The sequence below is a fragment of the Falco punctatus genome (genome assembly GCF_963210335.1).
Source record: "Falco punctatus genome assembly, chromosome: 7".
Taxonomy (NCBI): domain Eukaryota; kingdom Metazoa; phylum Chordata; class Aves; order Falconiformes; family Falconidae; genus Falco; species Falco punctatus.
Genome location: NC_137587.1, coordinates 20025149 through 20048426, shown reverse-complemented (window position 1 = coordinate 20048426; position 23278 = coordinate 20025149). Strand labels below are relative to the sequence as shown.

At 44.0% G+C, this 23278-nt stretch overlaps 2 protein-coding genes across 7 annotated transcripts in view; one reads left to right on the top strand and one right to left on the bottom strand.

Moving 5' to 3' along the window:
- The first annotated feature begins 373 nt into the window (after positions 1–373).
- On the top strand, positions 374–8921 carry LOC308067516 (retinol dehydrogenase 12-like). The gene is made up of 7 exons (XM_080396475.1): positions 374–611; positions 1346–1464; positions 2208–2363; positions 2660–2764; positions 3230–3439; positions 5307–5496; positions 7417–8921. The coding sequence occupies exons 1-7, from the start codon at positions 514–516 to the stop codon at positions 7517–7519; spliced, it is 981 nt and encodes a 326-aa protein (XP_080252601.1). The 5' UTR covers positions 374–513; the 3' UTR covers positions 7520–8921.
- Positions 8922–9720: 799 nt separating this feature from the next.
- Positions 9721–23278, bottom strand: part of ZFYVE26 (zinc finger FYVE-type containing 26) — a 53147-nt gene continuing 39589 nt past the window's right edge. For 3 of the 6 annotated variants that reach the window (XM_080396423.1, XM_080396425.1, XM_080396424.1), the window contains exons 31-42: positions 23080–23201; positions 22768–22988; positions 22011–22158; positions 20691–20900; positions 19625–19840; positions 17785–17982; positions 17248–17450; positions 16224–16365; positions 15621–15680; positions 14596–14778; positions 13164–13208; positions 9721–12091 (exon numbers count right to left, since the gene is read on the bottom strand). In XM_080396423.1, coding sequence (XP_080252549.1) covers positions 11882–12091; positions 13164–13208; positions 14596–14778; positions 15621–15680; positions 16224–16365; positions 17248–17450; positions 17785–17982; positions 19625–19840; positions 20691–20900; positions 22011–22158; positions 22768–22988; positions 23080–23201 — 1958 coding nt within the window. In that variant the 3' untranslated portion in view covers positions 9721–11881. The other 3 variants (XM_080396426.1, XM_080396428.1, XM_080396427.1) reach the window with 3 other exon arrangements.

The window sequence follows — 23278 nt, the reverse complement described above, 5'->3', positions numbered from 1 at the left end:
CTCCGCGGGCGGGGGGTGCAGCGGGCGGCGCTGCGGGGCCGCGGTCCCGCGTTGCGGGCGCTCTCCGGTGCAGGCGGGGGCGAGCACGGCCGAGCCCGCCGCCGCGCGTGACCCAGCCCCCAGCCCGCGCCTCCGTGCGCAGGCACAGCATGTCACGTTTTGCCGGGGTTAACGTCACACGGTTTGTGGGGCGGTTATGAAAATTTATTCCGACTTTATTTCCATGCAGCCGCCGGGCTTCCGAGGAGGCTTCTCGACCGAGTCACTGGCAAGTGCCGTTCCAGCGGCAGTTCCGGGCTGTCCCGAGAGACGCAGCTCAGGGCCGCCCGCTGCCCGGGGAAAACGCCACCAGTACAGCTGCGGCCACCGCTGCTGACGGGCGCGGAGCGGGTGCCCGGCGGGCGCACTGTGCAGCAGCGGGGCCGCACCCGAGCGGGGCGGGGGCGCCGCGCAGGCGCGCCAGGTGCGGGCGGGGCGGGGCGGGGCAGGCGGCGCCGAGCGGCGGCAGTACGCATGGAGCGGGCGGCGGGGATGCTCACCTGCTGGGGAGCTGCGCTGGGGGCCGCCGTCTCCGTCCCCGTCCTGCTGCTCGTGGCAGCGCCCTACGTCAGGTGCGTGTTACCGAGCGCGGCGCTGGCCTTGTGCGCGTGTGTACGGGCGGCGGCGGCGGCCTCCGTCCCGCGGAGCGGTGGGTGCGGGCGGTCGGTGCCGGCTGCGCCGCGCCTCACGGCGGCCAGCCCTGCCCGCCCGTTTGTTTCGCGGGAGCGCGAGTGAAGCGGGCTCCTTTCTCTGGCCCGTGCTGGGGCAGGGCGCTATCGGCGCTTCTCCGGCGCCTCAGTACCGGTGACGCGCTGGCGGCAGGAGCCGGGGCGCTCCTGTGGCTCGGCTCAGCCATGGCACCGGCGGGTCCCGCAGTCTCCGGCCGCCCGGGACTCGCTCCCGGGGCTGCCCCGGCCCGCCGCACCGGTGGGGCTGCCGGAGGGGCGGCCGGGGTGCCCGGGGGCGGGGCCCGCGTTCTCCTCACGGCGCCGCGGCGGAGCCCATTGGCCGAGGCTCCGGAGTTGGCGGCGGCAGCCAATGGGAGCCGTGGCCCCACTTGACGCGCGGGCCGGTCCGGTGGGTGCGGGCCGGTGTCGGTGGAGCGGGGGTTTGGGGGGTGGGCTCCCGGCGGCTCGGTCACGGCACGACCGTGATCAACCGCTTCAGGTCGCGGCGCCCGTGAGTCCCCGGGGCCCGGAGCGCAGCCGTTAGCCCGACCGCTGAGGCGAAACCCGGGGGCTCTGGGTGCTCGGCCCAGCCCCCTGCGGGTGCCGCGGCCCGTGCGAGCTGCTGGCCTCTCTTGCAGGAGATATGTCGCCGGAGGGCTGTGCAAGTCGACGGCGAAGCTGGAGGGGAAGGTGGCGATCATCACAGGAGCCAACACGGGCATCGGAAAGGAGACGGCCAGGGACCTCGCCCGAAGAGGCAAGTCGCCGGCCTCGGTCAGCAGGCATCCCCGTGCGGCTGGCCGTGTGTCAGTCCCTTTTCTGGGTCTAAGGCAGGCGCGCTTTAGGCTTACCGGCTTCCAAAGTTACTTCTTAGGAACCCAAGTGTTCTTCCTCCAGAGGCTGTAACCACTGAGGTGCAAGTCCCCGGGTTCTCATTTGGTTTCATTGCTTGAACTCCAAAATGTGCCTTGTGACATGAAAGCATTCTGCACTGCGACTGTTTTGATCGGACTGGGGGAATTCCCAGTACTGCTGGGTTCTGCTTCTATGGAGCTGGGAAATGCCATAGGTCCACTGCTGCGTGCTTTAGTTGTTCATGTTTCAGGCTGATTTGTTTTAAATGCTTTTGGGGTAACCGGTAAGGAGATTAAACTACCTGTTCACAATCCGTTTAGAAATTACTCTGGCTAAAATCCAAGTACCTTCGTGCACTCCTTGCTCAGTGTTCCCGTTATAGTGGTACACGCTCCTGACTGGGGAGGACCTGGACAGAGGCACTTCAGATGTGCATTTTCCTGGTCTGAAAACAGCTTTGGGCTGGATCAGAGCTAAGAACATAGTAGGAAAGGCTTTGAAACTGCTCCCCTGACTGATGGCAGTTCTTTAAAGAAACAATGTTGTTTGTAAACACTGTACTTAGCCTGATTGTCATAGCCTTGATCATCCAGTCAGTTTCAGTGGTCTCAGTTTCTGTTCCTGCTTTTTTTGCCCCCCTTACAGGTGCAAGGGTGATTATTGCTTGCAGAGACATAGCGAAGGCAGAAGCTGCAGCCCGTGAAATCCGAGCTGAGACAGGGAACCAGCAAGTGATTGTGAAAAAACTGGACTTGGCTGATACGAAGTCCATCCGGGAATTTGCTGAGAAATTTCTAGCAGGTACAGTCTCTAGATCCTTCTTTTCATTGTGAATATTTTACCAAGGACTGCTCACTGCTCTTCTAGCAAATGCCAAATCCCTGACCTGTATATCCCTGTGCCGTGTTGGGTACTGTGGTTCACAGTGGGAGCTTGTCAGAGGCCATGAGCTAGTTTGTGGTAGGAGTCTTACCCTTATTTTATTGAGGCAATGTGGCCGCAACTCAGGCGTGGGTTTTTTTGACTGACTTCTGCCGTCTTCTTGTCTGTCTTCAATATCTTTTTCCCTGTTTAAGGATGTCTTTTGATTCTTGCAGAGGAGAAGGAACTCCATATTCTCATTAATAATGCTGGGGTTATGTTATGCCCTTACTCCAAGACTGCTGATGGCTTTGAGATGCACCTGGGAGTCAATCATCTCGGTAAGGCCAGTGGAGTCATGTTTGCTTTCAATATCTGTGGTAAAATGCCAGAGGAAAATCTGGCTTTCAGATTTTCTCTTCCTCATTCTTCCTTCTTGGAGAAGAATGGAAGGCCAGAGTTTGAGTTCTGGGGATGCAATGTCATGTATTTGCTTATCATGGACCCAGTTTAAGTATCTGTACATACTACCTGGGACATTTGAAGTGCATGACAGCTTCAGCTTTTTGAAGCTGAGGAGCAGAACTTAATGGCCCCAAAAAAGTTTAGCTGTTGATTCTGGAGGCGGGGGTGTGTGCGTGGGGGGTGTGTCTTTTTTTCCCAGGACTTATGAAATGAGGACAGCAGTAACACATTACAAGATACATGTTGTATAACGTGTAACACATAAGTAATATGTTGTAAGTACTTTGAAATTCCAGCAGGGGAATGCTTCAGAGAAGGATGATGTTTCTTCTCACCCCTAGGTCATTTTCTCTTGACATTCCTGTTGCTGGAGCGTCTGAAGCAGTCTGCCCCAGCACGCATAGTGAATGTGTCCTCACTGGCCCATCACGGAGGCCGAATCAGATTCCATGATCTCCACGGTGAGAAGAGCTACAATCGTGGCCTCGCCTACTGTCACAGCAAATTGGCTAACGTGCTCTTCACCCGGGAGCTGGCAAGGCGGCTGCAAGGCAAGTCCCAGAGGGGAGTAGAGTGTTTTTCCATTGGCTTTTGAGCATCATGGATGAGGAGAGTGGATTGAAGAAATATCTGGAAATTGGCTGTGCGGAAATGAAATGGCATGAGGCAAGGGTCACTGATAGCTTTTTACAGGAAGAAAATACCTTGTCTGTGGAACTAGGAGACTTAAAACACTAACTGTCTTTACAACAACAGGGCAGAGAAGTTTAGTAGCTTGGCACAGTTGAATGTATTTCATTTTTCTGTGGTGCTTGTCAAAAATTAGCTGCATCCACACAAACAACCGTGGTATGTGGGTGGAAGCTGAAAAAAACAGAAGGAGCTGAACTACAGTTGCAGTCTCCGATAGTAAAGCTAATGCATACTCAGCAGCCTTAAATGTTGATGGTAGAACAGAAGCATAGGACTAGACAGTACATAAGTCGCAACGTCTGTCACAGCCATGGCATTCAGTCCTTTTTCTAAACTTAGTATTTATCTTACTAAAACAGAAGCAGTGTCGTCTTTAGGGAATTAGTATTACAATAAATCAAAAGAAGCTGGTGTTCTCAAAAATCTGATGGAAACTGCTGCTGTTTTAGCACCCAGGCCCTCCTAGCACATTGCTTTGCAGAAGGCATGTAGTGACTGCAGTATCTGGAAGGGAGCAGGGAATGCTCCAGTCTTACAGACATGTGATTTTGATCACTTAAAGAGTCACTGTCAAAGGCAATAGCAGAAGTGGTTTAATATGATGTTGTAACAGTACAACTTAACAAAGTTTGATGGCAAAGTTCACTCTAATACTTACTACGTGGAAGAAACATAGGAAGGAAAATTGAGATAGAATCAAGTTAGAATGATTCATACAGAGACTGGAGATGCAAAGGGTAAGGAAGACCCTCCTGTTGAGTCATGAGGTTCAGAGTGGACCCCCTTACTTTCTAAACTCATTATGGAGCCTGAGTGCAGCTAGATCCAATCTTGGTCTCAGATTTGGACAAGGGTTTATGTCTGATAGAATTACTCAATTATTATGAACTTTGTATAGATAGCTACATGGATTAGGAATGTTTCATTACTATTAATTCAGCATGTTATCGGTCACTTACTGAGGATCTGTTGTGAGCAAGGGGTCTCTCTGCCTTAGGTAAGGAAGGATCTCTTAGTCTCGGGTGAGGAAACTCAAACCTTGAGAGGCACCCCTGCTCAAGGGGAAGAGTCACTTGGCTTGCCATCCAGTTGCAATTCAGGGAGAATTCAAATTGGGCTCATCCAAAGATCTGCTGTTGGTAAAAGGCCTCTCTGCTTTAAGGAGCAACCTGGAGAGGCATCCCAGCTCAAGGGGAGACGGCCACCATACAGCCACGCTGCCTAGCAGGGGAGGGCTCAAAGGTGGCTCGCTTAGGCTGTCAGATTTCTGGAATAAAGTGGTTGGTGCAAAGTCAAATAGTGTACAATGGGAAGGTGTGCGTGAGACTCCTCGTACCCACAACTTTGTTCCTTGATAAATTATTCTTGGAAAAGCCACTTGCTATTCATGTGTTAACTGCATGATCAGCGTTACAAGCTTATATGCATCAATGCTGTGTCACTCTGCCTCTTCGTGTGTTTCCTAGAGGAGTTCTTGGCCTGGCTACAGCACAGGCCTTTACCTCCTTTGGAGCCTGTACCAAGGGGTTGAGTGCATCTGTCGCATCCAGCAAGATGGACGACTACTGCTACTACAGAGAACTCCACTTACTCTCTCTGTATCTATGCCTGAACTCCTCCTTTAAGCTGTGGAATATCCACAGGTAGAATTGAGCGCATTACCCTATCTTTTAAAGGCAGTTTGATGCATGCAGATTTGTCCTGGACTCCTTTCTTTTGCCATAGGCACTAAAGTTACAGCAAATGCTCTCCATCCTGGTTCTGTCCATTCTGAGCTGGTCCGGCACTCATTTGTAATGACGTGGCTGTGGAAGATATTCTCATTCTTCTTGAAGACACCTTGGGAAGGAGCTCAGACCAGTGTCTACTGTGCAGTAGCAGAGGAGCTAGACTCTGTGACAGGACAGTATTTCAGGTGGGTGCAAGCTGATGGAGTGATGTACTGTGGAAGGCAACCTTGCTGGCTGGGGAAAATGACTTACTGTCATTCTTCATTAAGAAGGGACTGGGTAACAGGCTGGCTGATAAGATTGAGGGTGACAAATACTACAGCATTACCCCTTCCAGGTCTGTAGCAGCGGATAGAGTGTTAGAAGAAATCCCTGACCTGTGCAACACATCACACAACAGCAGGTCCCGCAGTGCTAGGAATAACACTCTACTCAAAGTGCAGGAATGGCTGTCATGTGCTCAGAGCTCTAATCCTGCTCTGCCTGAGATTTGGGCAAATCACTTTTCAGTAGAGCTCTTTAGTTAATGAGGTCAGTTGAGTCAATCCTGGAAAGGCCGCTTTTGTTCTCTTTGTAGTTTTACGCCACTGGAACAGAAGGGGCCTGTGCTCCTGGGGACCTAGGAGGGGAGATCTTCAGGACTGGCTTGTGACAAAATAACTTGATTCTCCACTGTGACAGACCCACCAGCTGGGAGGGACTTCTGCTGGAATGCTTACCACTCTGTCCTGCAAAGTGTCTTGTGTAGCTCGCACTACAAACCCTGTTGTTTCTTAACAACTTTGACTTACTCCAGAACCCTGCATAGTCATGCTTTTTTCCCTTTACAAAAACGCCCAGAGCAGTTCCAAGTCATCACCCTAGATTTGAAGATTGCCATTTGAACAGATTCATGCAAAAGTGTCTATCGGCTTCCCGCCAGGCACAGAGCAGTACAACAATACTGTTTTTTGAAAAATGAATGTGAAAATGTGTCTTTTTTTTTTTTTCCACATGGATACTGTTGCAGCCTTTCTGTCTTTGCAGAGATTTCCTCTTGTGATATGTGACCAGATTAATCCATGTAATGACTTTGACTGATCTTCACTTGAGAGTTTTTACCATCTTAATCAGACTTGAATGTATAAATAGAGGCCTTAATCTTCCTTGAATGTCTGGCCCAGGATATAAACAGAGCATTTATGTGCTGGAGTGCAGAAAACTTTGGTGGATTTTAAACTCATAAAAGGTGTTTTGGACTTGATGGGAAACTGAGAGCTTCAACAGTAATTCTCAGTTTATGTTGGACTACCCTAAACTCCTTTTCACTTTCCAGGTAATAGAATATAAAGCACAAGCATGGACATGCCCCAGCAAGACAGGTGGTGTCTGCCAGAGTAATTTCAGAAACTTCAGAGACTCTGCACTTGGAGCTCTAAAAACACTCGACTAGATAGAAATCTCGGGAGATGCAATTTCCTCTGTTCTCTTAAAATTCCATGTTATTGCAGCATCTAGCATTACAGATGAGAACACATGATCTCTATTCCAGTGAGAGTGCTGTCTGATTGCAGGAGCTGAGAAGAAAGGAGCCACAGTTCAGAGGATAATGGAAAAGGGGATAACCATACATGGTTATTACAGTTGTATTATTCTGGGGCAGCTTTGCCTTTCAGGCAATGGCAATATAGTGGGATTAATAGTTTAGAATGAAGGGCTGTCTGAGTGGCTTTTTTCATAGTGTTTGCTAGAAAAGGTGCTCCTAACAAAGCTTGGTTAGTGTTTGTAGCCCTTTTTAGTGGTATTAGTGAAAATGTACACTGAAGAGTATAGAGTAGAGCATATATAGGTTTCTGTAAGAGTTGAGACAACAGATAGAGCTACACTTGCTTGCCAGTTCTTGGTGCCATTGGGAGAGACTCTTCCCTAGCCAGTTGGAAAGAAAGCTTTCTCAAGGTGACTTAGCACCAACCCTTGCTCATTTGCTGGACAGTCTTCCACCCTTCTTCAATTAGTCTTGAAGTTAAGCTGATAGAAAGCAACTCCCTTAAGACAGTCATCTGTGTACTAATGCAAATGGAAATCTTTGACTTAAAAAATAAAAGTAAAAAGTGTTCCTCTTGCAGTGATTGCCAGCCAGCATATGTATCTCCACGGGGTCGGGATGATGAGACTGCAAAGAAGCTCTGGAATGTGAGCTGTGAGCTACTCGGCATCCAGTGGGACTGAGCAGCGCAGACCTCAAGTGTGTACCTGGCTGAGCCCAGTGATGAGTCTCCTGGGAAGAGCGCTGCTGAGAGACCTCAAGACTAGAATGCTGATACTTCAGCTGCCCTCGTGATGGCTCTATGGATGCAATCTAATGTGTATTTCTGGAATATTACACTTAAGGATTGAGATTTGTAAGCATCCAGTACCCTTTCCTAGCTGCAGAATTAGAACACCGATGCAGGGAGTAACCTTTGCTTACTATCTCATGCAACAGCCAGAGTCAGTTGTTCTCTGGCTTTAGAATAGAAATGGAGGTTGCAGGCTTAGGTTTAGATTATAAAGTAACAAAGAGTTACCTTTAACTTTTTTTTTTCCTAACAGTAGTAGTAAAAATGTAGGATTCTAAACTTATCATCTGTGAGGTTATCTTCAATTCCTACTATTTGACCAGGCAGAGGGAAAGATTTTCTGGCAGTTACATGCAATACAAATGCTCTTAAGCACACAGAAACAAGTGCTGGCCTTTTTGTGCTAAGCATTAGGTAGACTTTTTAAGTGGAATCAATTACTTTTTTTCTATATTCTCTCTAAGAAGCTGGACCCCGCCCACTGATGCAGCAAGTTAACTGAGGGTTGGTGCATCTTTTGAGAAGCCAGGTCTCAGTGCAGGTGACTGGGAGGTTAGAAGCTGCAGGAGTGCCACAATTGTTACCTTATTTAAAAAAAAACAACAAACCACATCTATCCTGTGAAGCACTGAGCAACGATGGTATAAAAGTTGTCACAGTAACCCCCCCCCAGCAGCACTTTAAATGACTTTAGCACCTAGAAAAGAGAGCAGGAATAAAGAACATCTCAATAATGTTAAAAAACGTTAAATAACTTCTGCTGAGACTTCAGCTTTAAATAACAGCAAACTACCTAAAGCTAAATAGCTGAAACGGAGGTCGGGACTATCTTGATGTTATGGTCAAGTTAGCTACAGGACAGGAAAGTAAGACTTGTGCAGAAATCCTTAAGTGTGTCTGCCCAGCAGCTACCGGCCTTGCAGTACTGTACTGCCTGCACTTCCAAAAGGCAGCAGCATCAATCTGCAAAGTAATGAGGCTGCTCCCTTGGAACTCTAGTGCTACGCTGGTACAAACTGCTAGAGTGTGATCCATAATCAGAGATTATTGCTGAAAGAGTCAAGCAATTAGAAAACAAGTGCCACAGCTCATAGGAATGTCTTCTGCTTCTGAAAAAAAAATTGCAAGTTTGTGGACTTGCATATGGGCATGCCTCTGTGGTCAACTGCCAGTTTTGGGAAACAAATGCTAATTTTATGATTAATTCTTTCTGCCTGGATGTTATCTATGCAGGTCAGTCCTGTGCTACCTCTGAGCAATACTAAATAAAGCCATTTTCCTTTTACAACAAACAGGAGACCGTATCTTCCTTCAGAAATGTTGAACCAATTTACTTGGTGTCACTCTTACTGTACCTGCCTTACTAATATAGAGAACTCAGTTTGGGTAACAATTTTAAAGGCCCTTTGTGTTTCTCCCTGTCACTCTACCTGTTTTCATCCCTCTTTATGTTTTGTCTTGAATGTGAAGCTAAATCCACAACTGCAATGTTGCAGTAGAATACTACCTAGCATTGCAGGCTTGGCTTGCTTTCTCTGTTTGTGATTCTCTGATCTTGAAAGTGCCTTTCAGGAGCAACAGAAAAAAGCAGAAAGTGTCTCTAGGTTGAAATATTTTGCCCTTGCAGCTCAATGTTCTTCTCAAAGAAGTCTGATTGTAGACCTAACATAAGACATAAGACGTAACTACACACTTGTGTAGACACCCACCCACTCTTTTTGACCTTGGGGAAGTCATTTATACCACCTTCTAGGTTGATCTGTAAAATGAGAGAACTAAAGCTCATTTAACTGTCTCAAAGGGAGGCTTGTAAGGGAGAGTTAGATTAACTTGCAAAGCTCTCCAAAGAGGATTACTTGTTTGTGAGAGTACATGTATGAGGCTGAGCAAGCTACCTAGCTACTGGGAGGACTCTTTTATTAAAGATGTGATATTCCAGTTGATCTAAATGTTGAGGACACTAGCAGAGAGAATTTTTTCATGACAGAACAATTCTCCCCCTTCTAGTTACTCTGCTAAGCACCGCCAAAAGCAAAATACAGATCTAAAGAGAGATACCCAGCTATGCTGAGGTAAAAAGCAAACGGAAGATATGTTAACAGTCATAACAATTTATTTTCTTTTTTCATTGTAAACAAACCTTGGTCATTAATAGAGAAATTCTTTTTAACTGGCAGTACTCAATCCCTTTTTGATGCTCAAAAATTCAAAATCCCTTGATAATTGCAGTATTCACAACACAAGGCAGTTAGCCAGGATCAAAATTCCAATTCTGCTGGTACAAGAAAGATCCCTACGATTCCAGGTTAAAAACATCAAATTACAACAAACACTATATAAAGTGCATCAGGTACAGTGCAAAGAGGTCAGGAAGAAAGGCAGGTACAGAACTGACCGGTCTGCATGGCAGACTCCACTCTGTGCTCTACACAGCTGAAGGAACTCTAGCAGAAAAAAAGGTACTACAGCAATGCAGATCTAGATACCCACAAACAGTAAAACCTCCTTCCCAAAATTAAAGATCTGGAAATTACTGAAGACATGGATAGTGTCATGTTTTAGGATTAGCCTAACAGCTGTAATCTGATGGAAAGCGAGGTCAGTCTGCCCAAGAAAACAAAAGCTTTCATTAGTACTGCTCACTAATAACATAATACAAGTCTGTGGTCAGGAGATTCTGAAAGCTACATGTGGTAATTTTTGACTGCTTTGCTCCAAGACATTTCCAGCCCTGCTGTAGGGAGCGAAGCACCTCCAGAGAGGTGTTGGTATCAGCGGGGTACTGCTCATTGAACAGTAAAGGAGATGGACCAAGTAATTTCGGATACCATGGAAGTCTGTTCTGTCACTACAGTGAGCTTGGGGATAGTGCAAAACTCTTATTTGACAGTCTCAGTTATTTTATGTACTAAAACTATTTACAGTTGTATTACACTTCAGAAAACCTGTTGTGTCTTTTGAAGTAAACTAAACTTTTTAACAAAAAAGTGAACCAGTTTTCCTAATTCTTGTGCTGAAATACACGTAAACAACAAACACAAACCTCTGTGGAGTGCCGTGTTCTGTTCCGAAGGTCCTACCACTCACTGTCTACCATTCCTCTGCCCATTTCTCATGTCATAATCATGGTTGCAGAAAGCAGCTTTTTTCAGCATCCCTGAACACAGCCATACACAAATTCCTGCTTTTTTGTAAAACTGAGTTAACCCAACACTTCCAGAGCAAAGCTTGTCAATATAGCTATACAGTATGTCCAGTTAATAAAAATTTAGTCTGGTGTCCTATTGTACAGATTATTCTGGTAAGAAACAAACAAATCCCTGTGTGACAGGGATACAGACTGACTGTTGAATTTTACCACAGCCTGCTCTATCCATATTTTCTGCTATACCTGATGAAAAACTGGAAGTACACTGGCAACTGTTTAGTGATAAAGTTGCATTGCAAGAATTTGTAGGATAGTACCATAGCAAAGAAAGAGGTACGTGATTTTTCAACTCTTTTTAACAGATTATTTTCCCTTTTTACTCCCCTTACAGGATATGCCCTTTGTAACTTCATCCATCTAGTAAGGGCTCAAGTGCTGTATGTATAGCACACATCAGACACTGTGACTGGTAAGTAGACACCTGCCATGAAAAATAGTTCCTACCTTTTCAAATGAACTAAAACTGGGTACGTTGTACTGGGGGTGGGGGGAAAAGTAGCAATGATTTGTATAGAGACTTAAAAAGAAAATCTCTGAGTTTCAGTTTTTGTAAAAGAACTCTCCTATCTTGAAAAAGTTTACAGGAAACCCATAAGCATAAAAAATTTTATACTCTAGCCTACATTGACTTGATGAGAATTTTCTATCTTCTCTATGTCTTCTAGATTAAAAATAAAAGACAATAAAATTCAGTGCCTTTCAAAAACAAAAACCAACCAAAAAACCCCAAACCAGAAACAAAAGTGCTCTCTTCCATACTCCTAAATTCTTGCTTGTTCAGTTTGAAACTGGCCCCCCGCTCCCACCAGCACCCCCACCCCTCCAAGAAAAAAAAAAAATAGCAGAAAATACCCCTGAGGTAGTGACTGTCAAAATACAGGACTGGCACTTGTAATTTAGTTTCTTTCACTACAGGCACATTAGCAGCACCCATTTGCCACCAACATCAGTTAAGAGACTTCCATTTTACTATTGCTGAACCACATGCCTTTAGGCTGTCTCGAAGCCTTCCCCTTCCGTGTGATGGTGGATGTCAATTACCGACTACTTCCTAGTGCCCTGGGGAAGTCGATTTCTCGTTTTGGGCTGGTGCACTGAGAGCCACTGCACACAGATGGCTTTCACAACGTCATCTCCACTGTTCTCAGCCAGCTGTCGCACATGCTGGACTAGCTGCACGGCTCTGGTCTTCTCCTGTCTCACCGAGACTAGATAGGCAGAACGCAACTTGTTGCACATCACATAGGCCTGGACCTGAAGCAGAAAAGGCAGACAGAACTTGGTGAGAAAACTGTAGTAAACTAACAGGATAAGCTTAAGCAAGGATTCACTGGAAATACCTAGTTCAGAAATGTGTTTTACAAGGTAGCAGCAGCATATTATGAAGCTGAGTATGGCATGGAGCAAATCCCAATGTAAAAGATGGACAGACAACTGTATTTTGTCTCTTGTGGAAACTACTGCATCACCATGAAATTAGCATCACGAATCCTATCTTGTGCATTAATTTACCATATCCTCATAGAAAAAGAGTCTAAACCAGTAATTTTCTTCCTTTCCTGGTTCTAGAACAGTTCACATCTTTCAGTGATAGATCCTACACAAAGGCAGAATGAAAAGCCTATTTTTCAGTCTACATACAACAGTGAGTTTGTCAGTTGAAACAGGACAGAGGGCAGTCACAAATCTTAAGATTTTATTCTCAGCTAAGCCACTTATGATCTACAACAATCCACAAACACTGAGCCACAGCCTCTTCATCTATAAACATGCACCTACAGCTCACCCATTTATCTCTGACTCAAGTTAACAAAGAAACAAAGTAGTTTAGGCCTCACTTCCTTCAAGTAAAAAAGCGTGTCACAGAAGTTTTATCACTTAACTCTCAATCACAATAGCAGTAATATAATCTTGAAAAGATAAGCTGAAATGGTCCTCTTGGAGGGATGTTGACCCTCATTAGCTGTCTGGCATTACTAGAAACTTACATGCGCCTACGTGAAGAGTTGGGTAACAAAACCAACAAACCCACCAACGTGCCTCTCTTTTGCTTCCACTGTAACAAATGCCTAGCCCTCACTGTGAGGACTGCCACTGAACTAATAGGGGTATATCAACCAGTACCTTCATGTCACAGCTCTACAGTTACAAGCACCACAGCCTTGAGGAATTCACTGTGATTTCTGCAGTCTAGGAATTGGCCTTCAAAACTTCGGCTTGAGTGAGGACAGGAGAGAAGATAGGGAAAGAGAGCACTTAGGCTGCAGGCCAAGGCTGGGCTGATTAGCTCTTGCTAAAGAAGTTCCTCTGCTGTACTTTTACTTACCTTGTTTTCATCACTGTCCATATCCTGAATCAGATTATCGAGATCCTGTATCCAAAGAAGGGAAAAGGTGTTCACATTTAGAGAGTGACTTAGTCTGTGAACCTTCACCCCATCAGAGACCAAACCCCTGCACAGAGGAAGGGCTGCTAAGATCAAACCTAGGTAGTTACATTGTCCCAACTGGAAGTGCTGCAGATGTAGAAAATACAAAGTCCAATTCTTCCCTTTACTACAGCTTCTCCCACCTACCATATTGGTGGGGTAGCCCTGGAAAATGCTATGAGCCTGGGAGTCCCCCATGGGCATGGCTCACATTGCATGAAATTAATTTGTAGGTTCTCTGCACCCCAGCAGGAGCTGGCCCCCACGGCCCACCCTGACCCAATGGGTGGACTACATCCCCTGGCCTGATTAGTAGAACTTCTTAGAGAGCATCGCCTTCCTTCACTGGGATGGAAAAGACACTGTGGTAAGCAAAGGGAATCTTAAAATTGTTTCCTGTGAAGGCAGGTGGTTTCCACCTCCACACGTCATCTGTGTTAGCCAGGGAAGCCTCACTGAAGGGAACACCCCCACCCCAATCGGGAGCATTTGGCAGGATTCTGTGAAGCAAAGGTTCTTTCCCTGTCATGGGTACTCATCTGGGAAATGCAAGTGTCCTGGCTTCAGCTGGGATAGAGTTAATTTTCTTCTCGGTAGCTGTTACAATGCTGTGTCTCGGATTTAGTGCAAGAATAATGCTGGTAACACACTGATGCTTTTAGTTGTCGCTAAGTAATGTTTGCACTAAGTCAGTTTCTTAGGCCCTGCCAGTGAGAAGAGAAATTGGGAGGGGACACTGCCAGGATGTATGACCCAAGCTAGCCAAAGGATATTCCATACCATAGAACATCATGCTGAGTATATAAGCTGGGGAGTGGGCCAGGGCCTTGGGATGGCTGGCTCAGGGACTGGCTGGGCAACAGTCAACAGGTGGTGAGCAGCTGTATTGTGCATCATTGGGTTTTTTTCCTTTTGGATTTTATTCCTCCCTCCCTCCCTCATTTTCACTAAAATTACTGTTGTTGTTATTATTATATTTAAATTTATTTAAGTTATTAAACAGTTCTTATCTCAACCCACGGATTTTACTCATCCCACCAGGGGAGGCGGGGGAGTGAGTGAGCAGCTGTGTAGTGCTTAGTTGCCAGCTGGAGTTAAACCACAACAGCAGGGTAGGAGCATGCTACAGCTACCCGTCATTTCCTCTCGGAATAACTTGCATAAGGCAAACCACACACTCCCACCTTTAAACAATGCATATAGGGCAGAGTCAGAAGATATGAAGGACTCACTAAATGAGTAGCACAGACACCACAGGATGGTTTTCTTGTAGCCTGTATTGTGCATACCCATTTTACTTCAAAATGGACACAATGCAGGATAGAATTACCTCAGCAGGAATGTTCTTGAACTCATTTAGACAGTTTAGGATAATGTTATCCCCATCATTTTTTGCTGCAACTCCCGACTCATTGACACACTTGAGGAGCTGCCGGATCTCACTGTACTTCTGCTGCTTCACCAGCTGCCTGGCCACTTTGCTGTACACTTCTGTAGCCTCTATCTGGAAGTCCTAAAGGTAGTTGGAACACCAGAGCAACATGTTAAATGTTCAAGTTTTTAAATAAGCAGGCTTTCTCACAGGGAGTCTATACAACTGACACCATCTCTCCTAAGGAGAAAATATAACCACATGCTCCCAAAAGTCAAAGCCGTTTGGGGAGGCTCTGATTTTCTGTTCACCATTGCTCAGAGCTGGCTTAGATGTTTTCTATAATCAGATTGGTAAAACTTAATTTTGCTCAAGAACAAGATGACTCTTATTTCAGGGGTGGCAAAAAAAATCAGGTTGTTTTCTTCTGGCAAAAGGTCTTTTTTAGGTTGCTGCCCACCTCTCCCTCACTTATTAAACTCCCACTATATTCCTCCAGCCACCCCGCTGGCAGCCACCCTTTCTGTACCCCAAGAAACAGGAGGCAGCTGACCATCGTATGCTTCCTATATGAAGGAAGAGACGTTAAAAGCTGCAGACTGATCCTGCCATGAATAAGGCAAGAAAAGAAAAAAAGTAAAGAAACAGAAGTGATGCTAGGCAGCTGGACTTGCGGCTCCATTTTTACTGGGGAGTAGTGGCTGCTGTTGCTCCTCAGTAGTGCTATTTTTCTAAAGCTCTCCATCTCATTACAAACAGGCATTCTGCCTTGCAAATCCTGATGTGAAGCAAGGGGCAGGGCCTGCAGTATCCACAAATACTTCAGTGTGCCTACCTCTGTTCAGCAGTGGCCCTGCTATATCCTCTGTCCCACACAAGAGGCAACTGCAAGCTGCACTGCTTAAACAATTGCTTCAACAATTACTGCTGGCAGGATTTACTTTTGTAATAGTAGTGCTTGTTATATCACGTTTTTCCCATACCTGAAGGACTCTAAATGCAATCCCGAAACCTTCCTCAATGTTTTTGCCTTCCAACATGACCTGAAAAGAGAGGCATAGACAAGTTTGGGGATGCATATTCCTTTTTCATTACAAATAAATAATAATGCATTTCCAGATTTTGCCTAAAGGCAAAAAGACAATGCATTACTTCAACAGAAAACAGCACCACCCCAACAAGTACAGCAAATATAGGGTCTATTGTCACACACTGATTCCCTGTGGGACATCGGGCAAATTACAGATGGAGCCAAGCTGAAGTTAAGAAGGGTCAGAATAATAGCATTATTTGCCTTGCTTCAAAACACAATAGGATGTACAATCAAAAGGCACATTACTATTTGAATTTGGGATCCTCTGCTTCTGGAGGTTTGAACTTTGGGGAGAGGAGCTCCTAGTTCTCATGTGTCCTCTGCTACTTTGAGGAAAAACATGAATTCTTCATAAACGGTAGGTTGCATACAAACAAGTAACCTGACCACGAAAAATACAAGAGGCTGCTCCAACCACCAAATGTTTCAACCTATATATCAAGTTAGTATTGTCGACTAAAAATAGACCTGTGTTTGAAATAGCAATAAGTACCTTGCAAGCAACATCCATTTTCATGTTATTGTTTCCAAAGAGTGTGGGCAAGGAGGAACCTGTCATTTGAGAGGTTCCTGAGCTCTCACATCGATGCAGGAACTTTGTTACTTCCATCTGCAGATCAACTGTATTGATGTGCCTAGATAGAGGAAAAAATCTGACTTACTTTGAAATAGAGAAAGTGTCAACTATTACTTGTGTGAACTTACTAATTTCTTGAACATACTTCAAAATAAGACATTATTTCCAAACAGTAATTATTGCAGTTACTTTTTGACTGTCTTTGTGTAGCCAAGTCTGTGGCAATGAGATACTTTCCAGATCTGTGCACTTGAACATGTCACAAGCTGAAGGTGACCACTTGTTCACATTATTTCAAAGTGTGCCTTTGAGAGTACCTGGATCCTAAATAAGTATCTACTCCCTCTTTTCCACCTCATCATACACACTCCCCCTCCCACCTTTAAGTTAGAGTCTAGCCTAAAAAAAAAGCAAGAAAAAAACCCCTAAGAAAACCAAGATATAGAAACCCAAGTACAAGAGGGATCTGGCTCAATTTACACTTCAACTTTTGAATACAGGGATTCAGTTGGTCTGGCACCTATAAGTTGTACATAGTTGAACACTGTGAGTTAACGCTGGTAGGCAGCTAACTACTACAAAGCTGCCTGCTTTCTGGAGAGGAAAGTAAGCGTAAAACCAAGAAAACTTGTGGATTGATATAACACTGTCTAGGCACTGTAGGGTTTCTGTTTGTTTTTTAAATTAAGGAATGGTAGATGATACATCGACTGGTATTTTTTGTAGAAACAATTCCTCATCTCCTGGATTGGATTATTGGGGGGAAAGGTAATGGGAATCCTATACTTGCAACTACATAAAAGTCAGATTTTGGTCAAGCACAGCCTGCATGTGTTAGCTAAAGCCAACTTAAACACAACCACGGGGGGGGGACGGACGGTGTGGAGATAAAAGCTTCAATTTTCCCTTTCCTGCAACTTCGTTTCTTGTTTATAGATACCTTGACACATCTGTAGCAGACATTTTCTTTCGAAAAGTGAACGCTATTTTTTTCCTTCCTGAAGTTCTTGAGACCTCCTGCAGATACACCTTGAGATGGTCCTTGATCTTCAGAAGCCATGCCTGTTTGCCTCCCAGTTCAGTGTAAGACTTTGCTCCATAAGTGAAAAATCTAATGCAGGTCATGGCAGCACGAACATGATCCTAGAAAGAAAAAAATATACCGAACACTAAGATGGACCAAGTACACCACCTTCACTAATCGTTGTCTGTACTGAAGCACTCACACAAAGCAGGCAATGCTGTGTTTTCTTTAAAACAGTAAAGCTACTGCAATGCACCAGATCGTGACAAATACAAGGCAGGTCCGCTTCAGTTAGGCTCAGGCCTGGCCTTCCTACCTGTTTTTTGGGATTGGGAAGTAGCAAAAATATACTTGTCCATCATGCAGACTTACACCAAAGTAAATAACCAGAAGTCTCACAGTATTCAACATTTCATTGAAAGAAATGGCACTGACCCTCATCTTACATCTTACCTTCATGAACTGTTGCAGCTCATACAGAATATGGTAGTAGTTCTTTCTCTGCAAGTATTTGCAGGCTGCAATCAAGTAGACTCCCCAGCTCTCCAATCCTGGGTCAATGGTTTCCAGCAAGTTCTCCAACATATGCAGTTTTCCACTTTCATAACTTGGAACAAAGATCCCTTCAATGAACACTTCTGGTGGGGATTCCTACACAAACATCAGAAAGGTGGCCTGAAGAAAAGCCACTGTGGCTTATCGATTTTCCTTATATAACATAAAGGAGTACTAAGTGACAGAGATCATAAAATAATAATTCAGATTGGAAGGGACCTCTGGGGGTCACTTGGTTCAAAACCTCGCTCAAAGAATAGCTTTCAGGTTAGGTCACACTGCTCTGGGCCTGTCCAGTCAAGTTCTGAGCATGATGAAGTAGGGCGATTCAATAGCCTCTCTGGGGCCCAGTTCCCTTGTCTATATAACCTCACTGCAAAACCTTTTCCTTATATCCAGTTGGAATTTTCCTTGCTCCAAATTGCATCCACTATCTCTTACCCTTTTACTGTGCACACGTGAGATAGGTCTAGCTCTATCTTCCCTATAATCATCCGCTTGGTAGCTGAAAACAGCACATAGAACTCCTTTTATCTTTTCTTCTTCACGCTGGAAAAACTTAGCTCTATCACTCTCCTCATGTATCATGTGCTTCAGGCCCCTAGCCACTTTGGTAGCCTTCCACTAGACTTGCTCCACTTTGACAATGTCTGTTTTTCACTAGGGAACCCAAAACTGGACACAGGAGTTCAGATGAAACCACACAAGTAGTGAGTTGAGGGGAATATTTACTTCCTTGACCTCCGGAACTGTGGTCTCACGAACGCAGCCTCACATACTAATGTTACTACGGAAAGAAGCATGTGTGACAACATGGCCTGCAAAAATGTTTTAAAGACATGAAATTACTTTTCAATAAATAACAAGCTACAAAGCCTGTACCCATAAAATACTTCAACCAATCAACTGCAAAATGTTTGATCAGAAGCCTCACATGTTACAGCTTTAAGGTAACAAACCTTCCTCTCTAGTCTGCATGATCACTACCAGTTTCCTTGTCCAAAACTTCCATATCAAATTGTATGTCTAGAGTATTGTTTCAAGTCTGCTACTTCACTAGTGGAATTATTTCACCAACATTGCAAAAATATACAACTTTTCTTTAAAGGCAAATTTAAACTGATATAGAGGACACACTTGAAAAGCAAATTTAATATGCAGATGAGTACGTGAGCTTAGAATCACCGATCATACAACGAGAAAGCAGAGCTGATAGGACAACTTAATTTTCTATTAATAAAGCTATTAATAAAGACTGACGATAATGGAATTTGGTGTATCAAGTTGTATGTTCGCAATAAGAATTATTTCAAATAATAACAAAAATAATCAGTACATCAAACAAGCACAGAAACTCAGAAAACAACCAACCCCCTGCTGCCCCCACCTATCAGCTTTCAGGTTGGTGAGATGTAATAGATTCACATCTCCTAAGAAGCACCCTTAACGAATTAGTGAAAACCCTGCTGAGGTAATTTCTCCTCTCTAGAAGCCACTGGTTCAGTACAATGGGGAAGGAAGATTAAACAAGATGTAAAGATCAAAAGTTATTTTTTCATGTCACTGAATTCTTGTCAGACACTGAACACTTTGTATAACAACATTTAGAACCTCAGAAAACTGTGCAGAAAAACACCGAAAATGCTGCATGATGCTCATTACCATCTCAGACTGGCCTTGAAGTTGTCTTAGCCACTTTTCAAATTTCAGTTTAGTTACAGCATATGAAATTACTCACCTTATTCAACAAGTGAAGCAGTGCTTCTCTCATACAGTCGTGCCTCATGTAAAAGCTTATTATTGCCAGATTAGTGCCATAACTATGTAAATAGAACAAGCACTCCTGATAGTAGCTGTTGTGTTGAATCTTCCCCTCACACATCATCTCCAGAGACAGACTTCTCGTTCTCAGTGTTGCTTCAAGTTCCCTCAGCGTGGCAAAGTAATCATCATCCTGACATTAACACAGAGAATCGATGACAGGTGATGTGCAAGAGGATAACTTTCTTTTCAGTTAGATCTTGCCACTCAGCCCTGAAGCATTGCTGTTATCGTTGGTTTTAAAATAGATATCACTTTAAAGGGGTGACAAGCCGGGAAGGCTTTTTTATAAACACTAGACTGGAACACTGCTATCAACAGAGGTGCTGAATGTTGCTGTAGATAGCATGGCTGTTTCCAAGGACAGACAGGAAGCTGATTTAAACACAATTCCACTGTCAACAGCTACTCCAATAACCTAGTTCAAACAGGCTTTTTTACTCTCCCAAAATATGTACTACTAAGAGGTCTTTCATCATTATGATTCTGCAGTTACTTAGTACTAAAAGTGGGGTTTTGTTACTAATCAGAACTTCCAGAGCTAACCGCAAACCATGTAACAGTGTTTTCTGACAAGGAAAGAAGAGTGGAGCAGTATTTGTAAATTCTCCTCGGAATTGTTCAAATTATCAGAGTTCCAGCAGAAAAATGGCATCACTGCAGCATCACAACATATTGTTGGGATTGAGTTTAGTTTCTTCAGACTATTAGTAACATGTTAACAAGTACAGCTTCTTTCCCCTCTGCTAAGTATGCCTCAAGTTACTATAAAATCCTATGATCGGGTTCTCAGCCACCAACTCACCGTGATGAAATAGTTAATAAATTTCTCAACAATATTCAGTTTGCAATATGCAATAATGACAACAGAAGGAAAAAAAACCTAACACCTGATATTGTAACATGCATTGCTATATGTACTAACACATAATTACTTGGCTTTGCTACAGCTCCTCAGAGCAGACAGAACCGAAGACTCTTACCGCAATGAGTATGGGCTTCACTGTGGACTCCAGGTACTGTATCACATCCTGGACCAGCCTTGAACCATGGTTCAGCTGGTTTAGATCCATAGGTGGCTTTAAACATCGGTTAAACTTCTCTCTTGCTGAACTTAAGTTTCCAGCTTTAAGGCAAGCCATGCCCCAGGCATGCCATGCTCCACCTGGATCCAACCCAGATTTTGTAGAAACCTGAATTCAAAATTGTTTGTTAATACCGCCACACAGTCCTAGTACAGATAAGAGGAAAACTGGCTTATCACACAGTCTGTGATTATGACCTTTCACTTCCTAGAGCACATTTCCCATTAAAAACAAAATAAAACACAACCCCCCCTGGTGCTGATTGTTTCCATATTACTGGAACAAAATACCAACTACCAAAACACCCACAATCTCCAAATGTGGAAGTATATTTTTATTGTACAAGTTTAAGCAACTATTTCAGTTCAGCAGTTTTAAAACTCAGGACATGTTCACATCTGCTTTAGAAAAGCAGATGACTTCTACAGAGCAGCACTCATCAGTTTTGTGGGTTAAAAAAAAAAAAAAAAAAAAAAAAAAAGGAAGAGAAGATGCTTCACAAACTACCAGGAAATTTTTTATTTCCCATAACTTTGCTGATCAAATTAATTCCCAATTTTCTTTAGTAGACCAGCTGCCTTTAAACATGAACCATTTTTATTCAAATAGGTTATCTATTCCTGCTGTTTATTACCCCTTATAAATCCTAATCCTGTTTGTAGTATCATAATCCTGCTCTTAAACTGTAATACCATAAAGCAGAGGCTTACAAAATCCTGTAAGCAGGAGGAAGACAGAAGATGATAAACCATATCAGATGAGCTCTGACAGATTTCCCACCATTGCTGATTTCCAAGTAAACGCTTGGGCAAGTACCTTACTAATGTCTGCTGTCGCATTGCGGACAAATGAAATCAAACATACATGCTTCAGAAAAAGTCCTGCCACAAAGGATGCCTCAACACGTTTTACTGGATGCAAGATTCCTCCATTTAATGACTTTCTTGCAGTTAGTCCATTCCAATCTTAATTGTACTGGGAAACAAGGTCCCTACCATTCCCTACAGCAACCTGCTCCACAGCAGGACTTTTCCTTCTCAGAATTTTTTTCCAGTGTTCAGAAAATTATTTCTTACTTGTTTAAAAACTTAATCTCAGTTTGTAAGTGTTTAAATATTTTCCATTTCACAAGTCACATCCACCTGAACTCAGGAGGGAGAAAAACAAGAAGTCACTACAGAAGCATTACTAACACTGACATCGCTCCATTGCTGTTACCTCTATAGCTAGCTGGTAGTACTCTGCTTCCAGAAGCCGATTTCTTAATCTTGTTACTGCTGCAGGGAGAAGAATCTGATCCAAAGATGGTATTGGACGGTAGGCAGCAGTAACCAAAATATTCAACACATCCACTTTGCTGATGTAACTAGAAGAAAACAAAGAGGTTAAATATACATACACTTTCACTATTATCACAGACTGAAACAACTTTATGTCCGAGACAACTCTTAGAACAGTGGTTCCTAATCACCAGTATACCAGGTTTCTCTATCCATCATACCATCGTATTCAGACTATTTTTTTTATTGGATTTTTTCCTATGTTCAGTGGAATGCTGGCAGATGCTGATTGCAGACACCAGCTGTATGCTCCCAAATCAAAGCAACACATCTGAAATTTAGTATACTACACCTGCCACCTCAAGCTCTGCAAGACAAAACTTGAGCTTATTCTCAGGAAGTGCAGGTTTTAAATCCTATATTGAAATACAGACTGAAAGCAGATACACAGTATCAGAAGTAAAACATTTACCCCATTCTTTGTGAGTTATTTCTCCCTACTCTGAGAATTTTCTCCGTAGTTATTATGTAGTCACACTACTTGAACTTCTACTATTTGAACTCTTACATTACTAATTTATCTTGTTTAAAATGTCCACAGTACAATCACAAAACAACCCTCTACTCTCCAGTAAAAAAGGGTAATAGTCTCAACAATACCTCAGTACATCCTAGTGAACGTAATGATACATCACCTATCACAGAGAGCTAGATCCTGGCTTCTTCCAGCTTTAACAAACATCATTTTGGCACTGAAGAGCAATTGTTTCATGATGTCCATAAGGAGACCAGCATCCACCTCAGGATTAGTGAGCCCTTGAGACAACTTGCAGCAGTGCTCTATCAGTTGGTGGCCGCACACTATACTGTCACTGTGCAGGCTAAGGATGGCAATACACAAGGAAGAGCTGGGAGCCTGATAATTTGAGGAAAGACAGACAAACATGGGTATCGAGGTAGTTTTCTCCAGGGAACAGGGAACTGGACTCTCTTTCTCCAGACCTTACCTGTTCATAATAAAATTCACTGCGTACAATTTCATTCTCCTCTTCATTCAGGGAAAAAATCCATTCAAGTTCAGTTGCCTTGGGTATTCGCACCACTGTGGAATATTCATTATTACAAGTTTCTGCAGCCAGAAAGAACACACCAGGTAGAATCATCGTACAAGAAGCAACGAACCTGACAAAGGACACATAATGCAGA

Bases quoted from the DNA above. Each gene is read 5' to 3' on its own strand.
- LOC308067516 (XM_080396475.1), top strand. From the start codon at position 514: ATGGAGCGGGCGGCGGGGATGCTCACCTGCTGGGGAGCTGCGCTGGGG. The intron at 612-1,345 runs GTGCGTGTTACC...CCTCTCTTGCAG, and splicing joins GTGGCAGCGCCCTACGTCAG to GAGATATGTCGCCGGAGGGC. The intron at 2,364-2,659 runs GTACAGTCTCTA...TGATTCTTGCAG, and splicing joins TGCTGAGAAATTTCTAGCAG to AGGAGAAGGAACTCCATATT.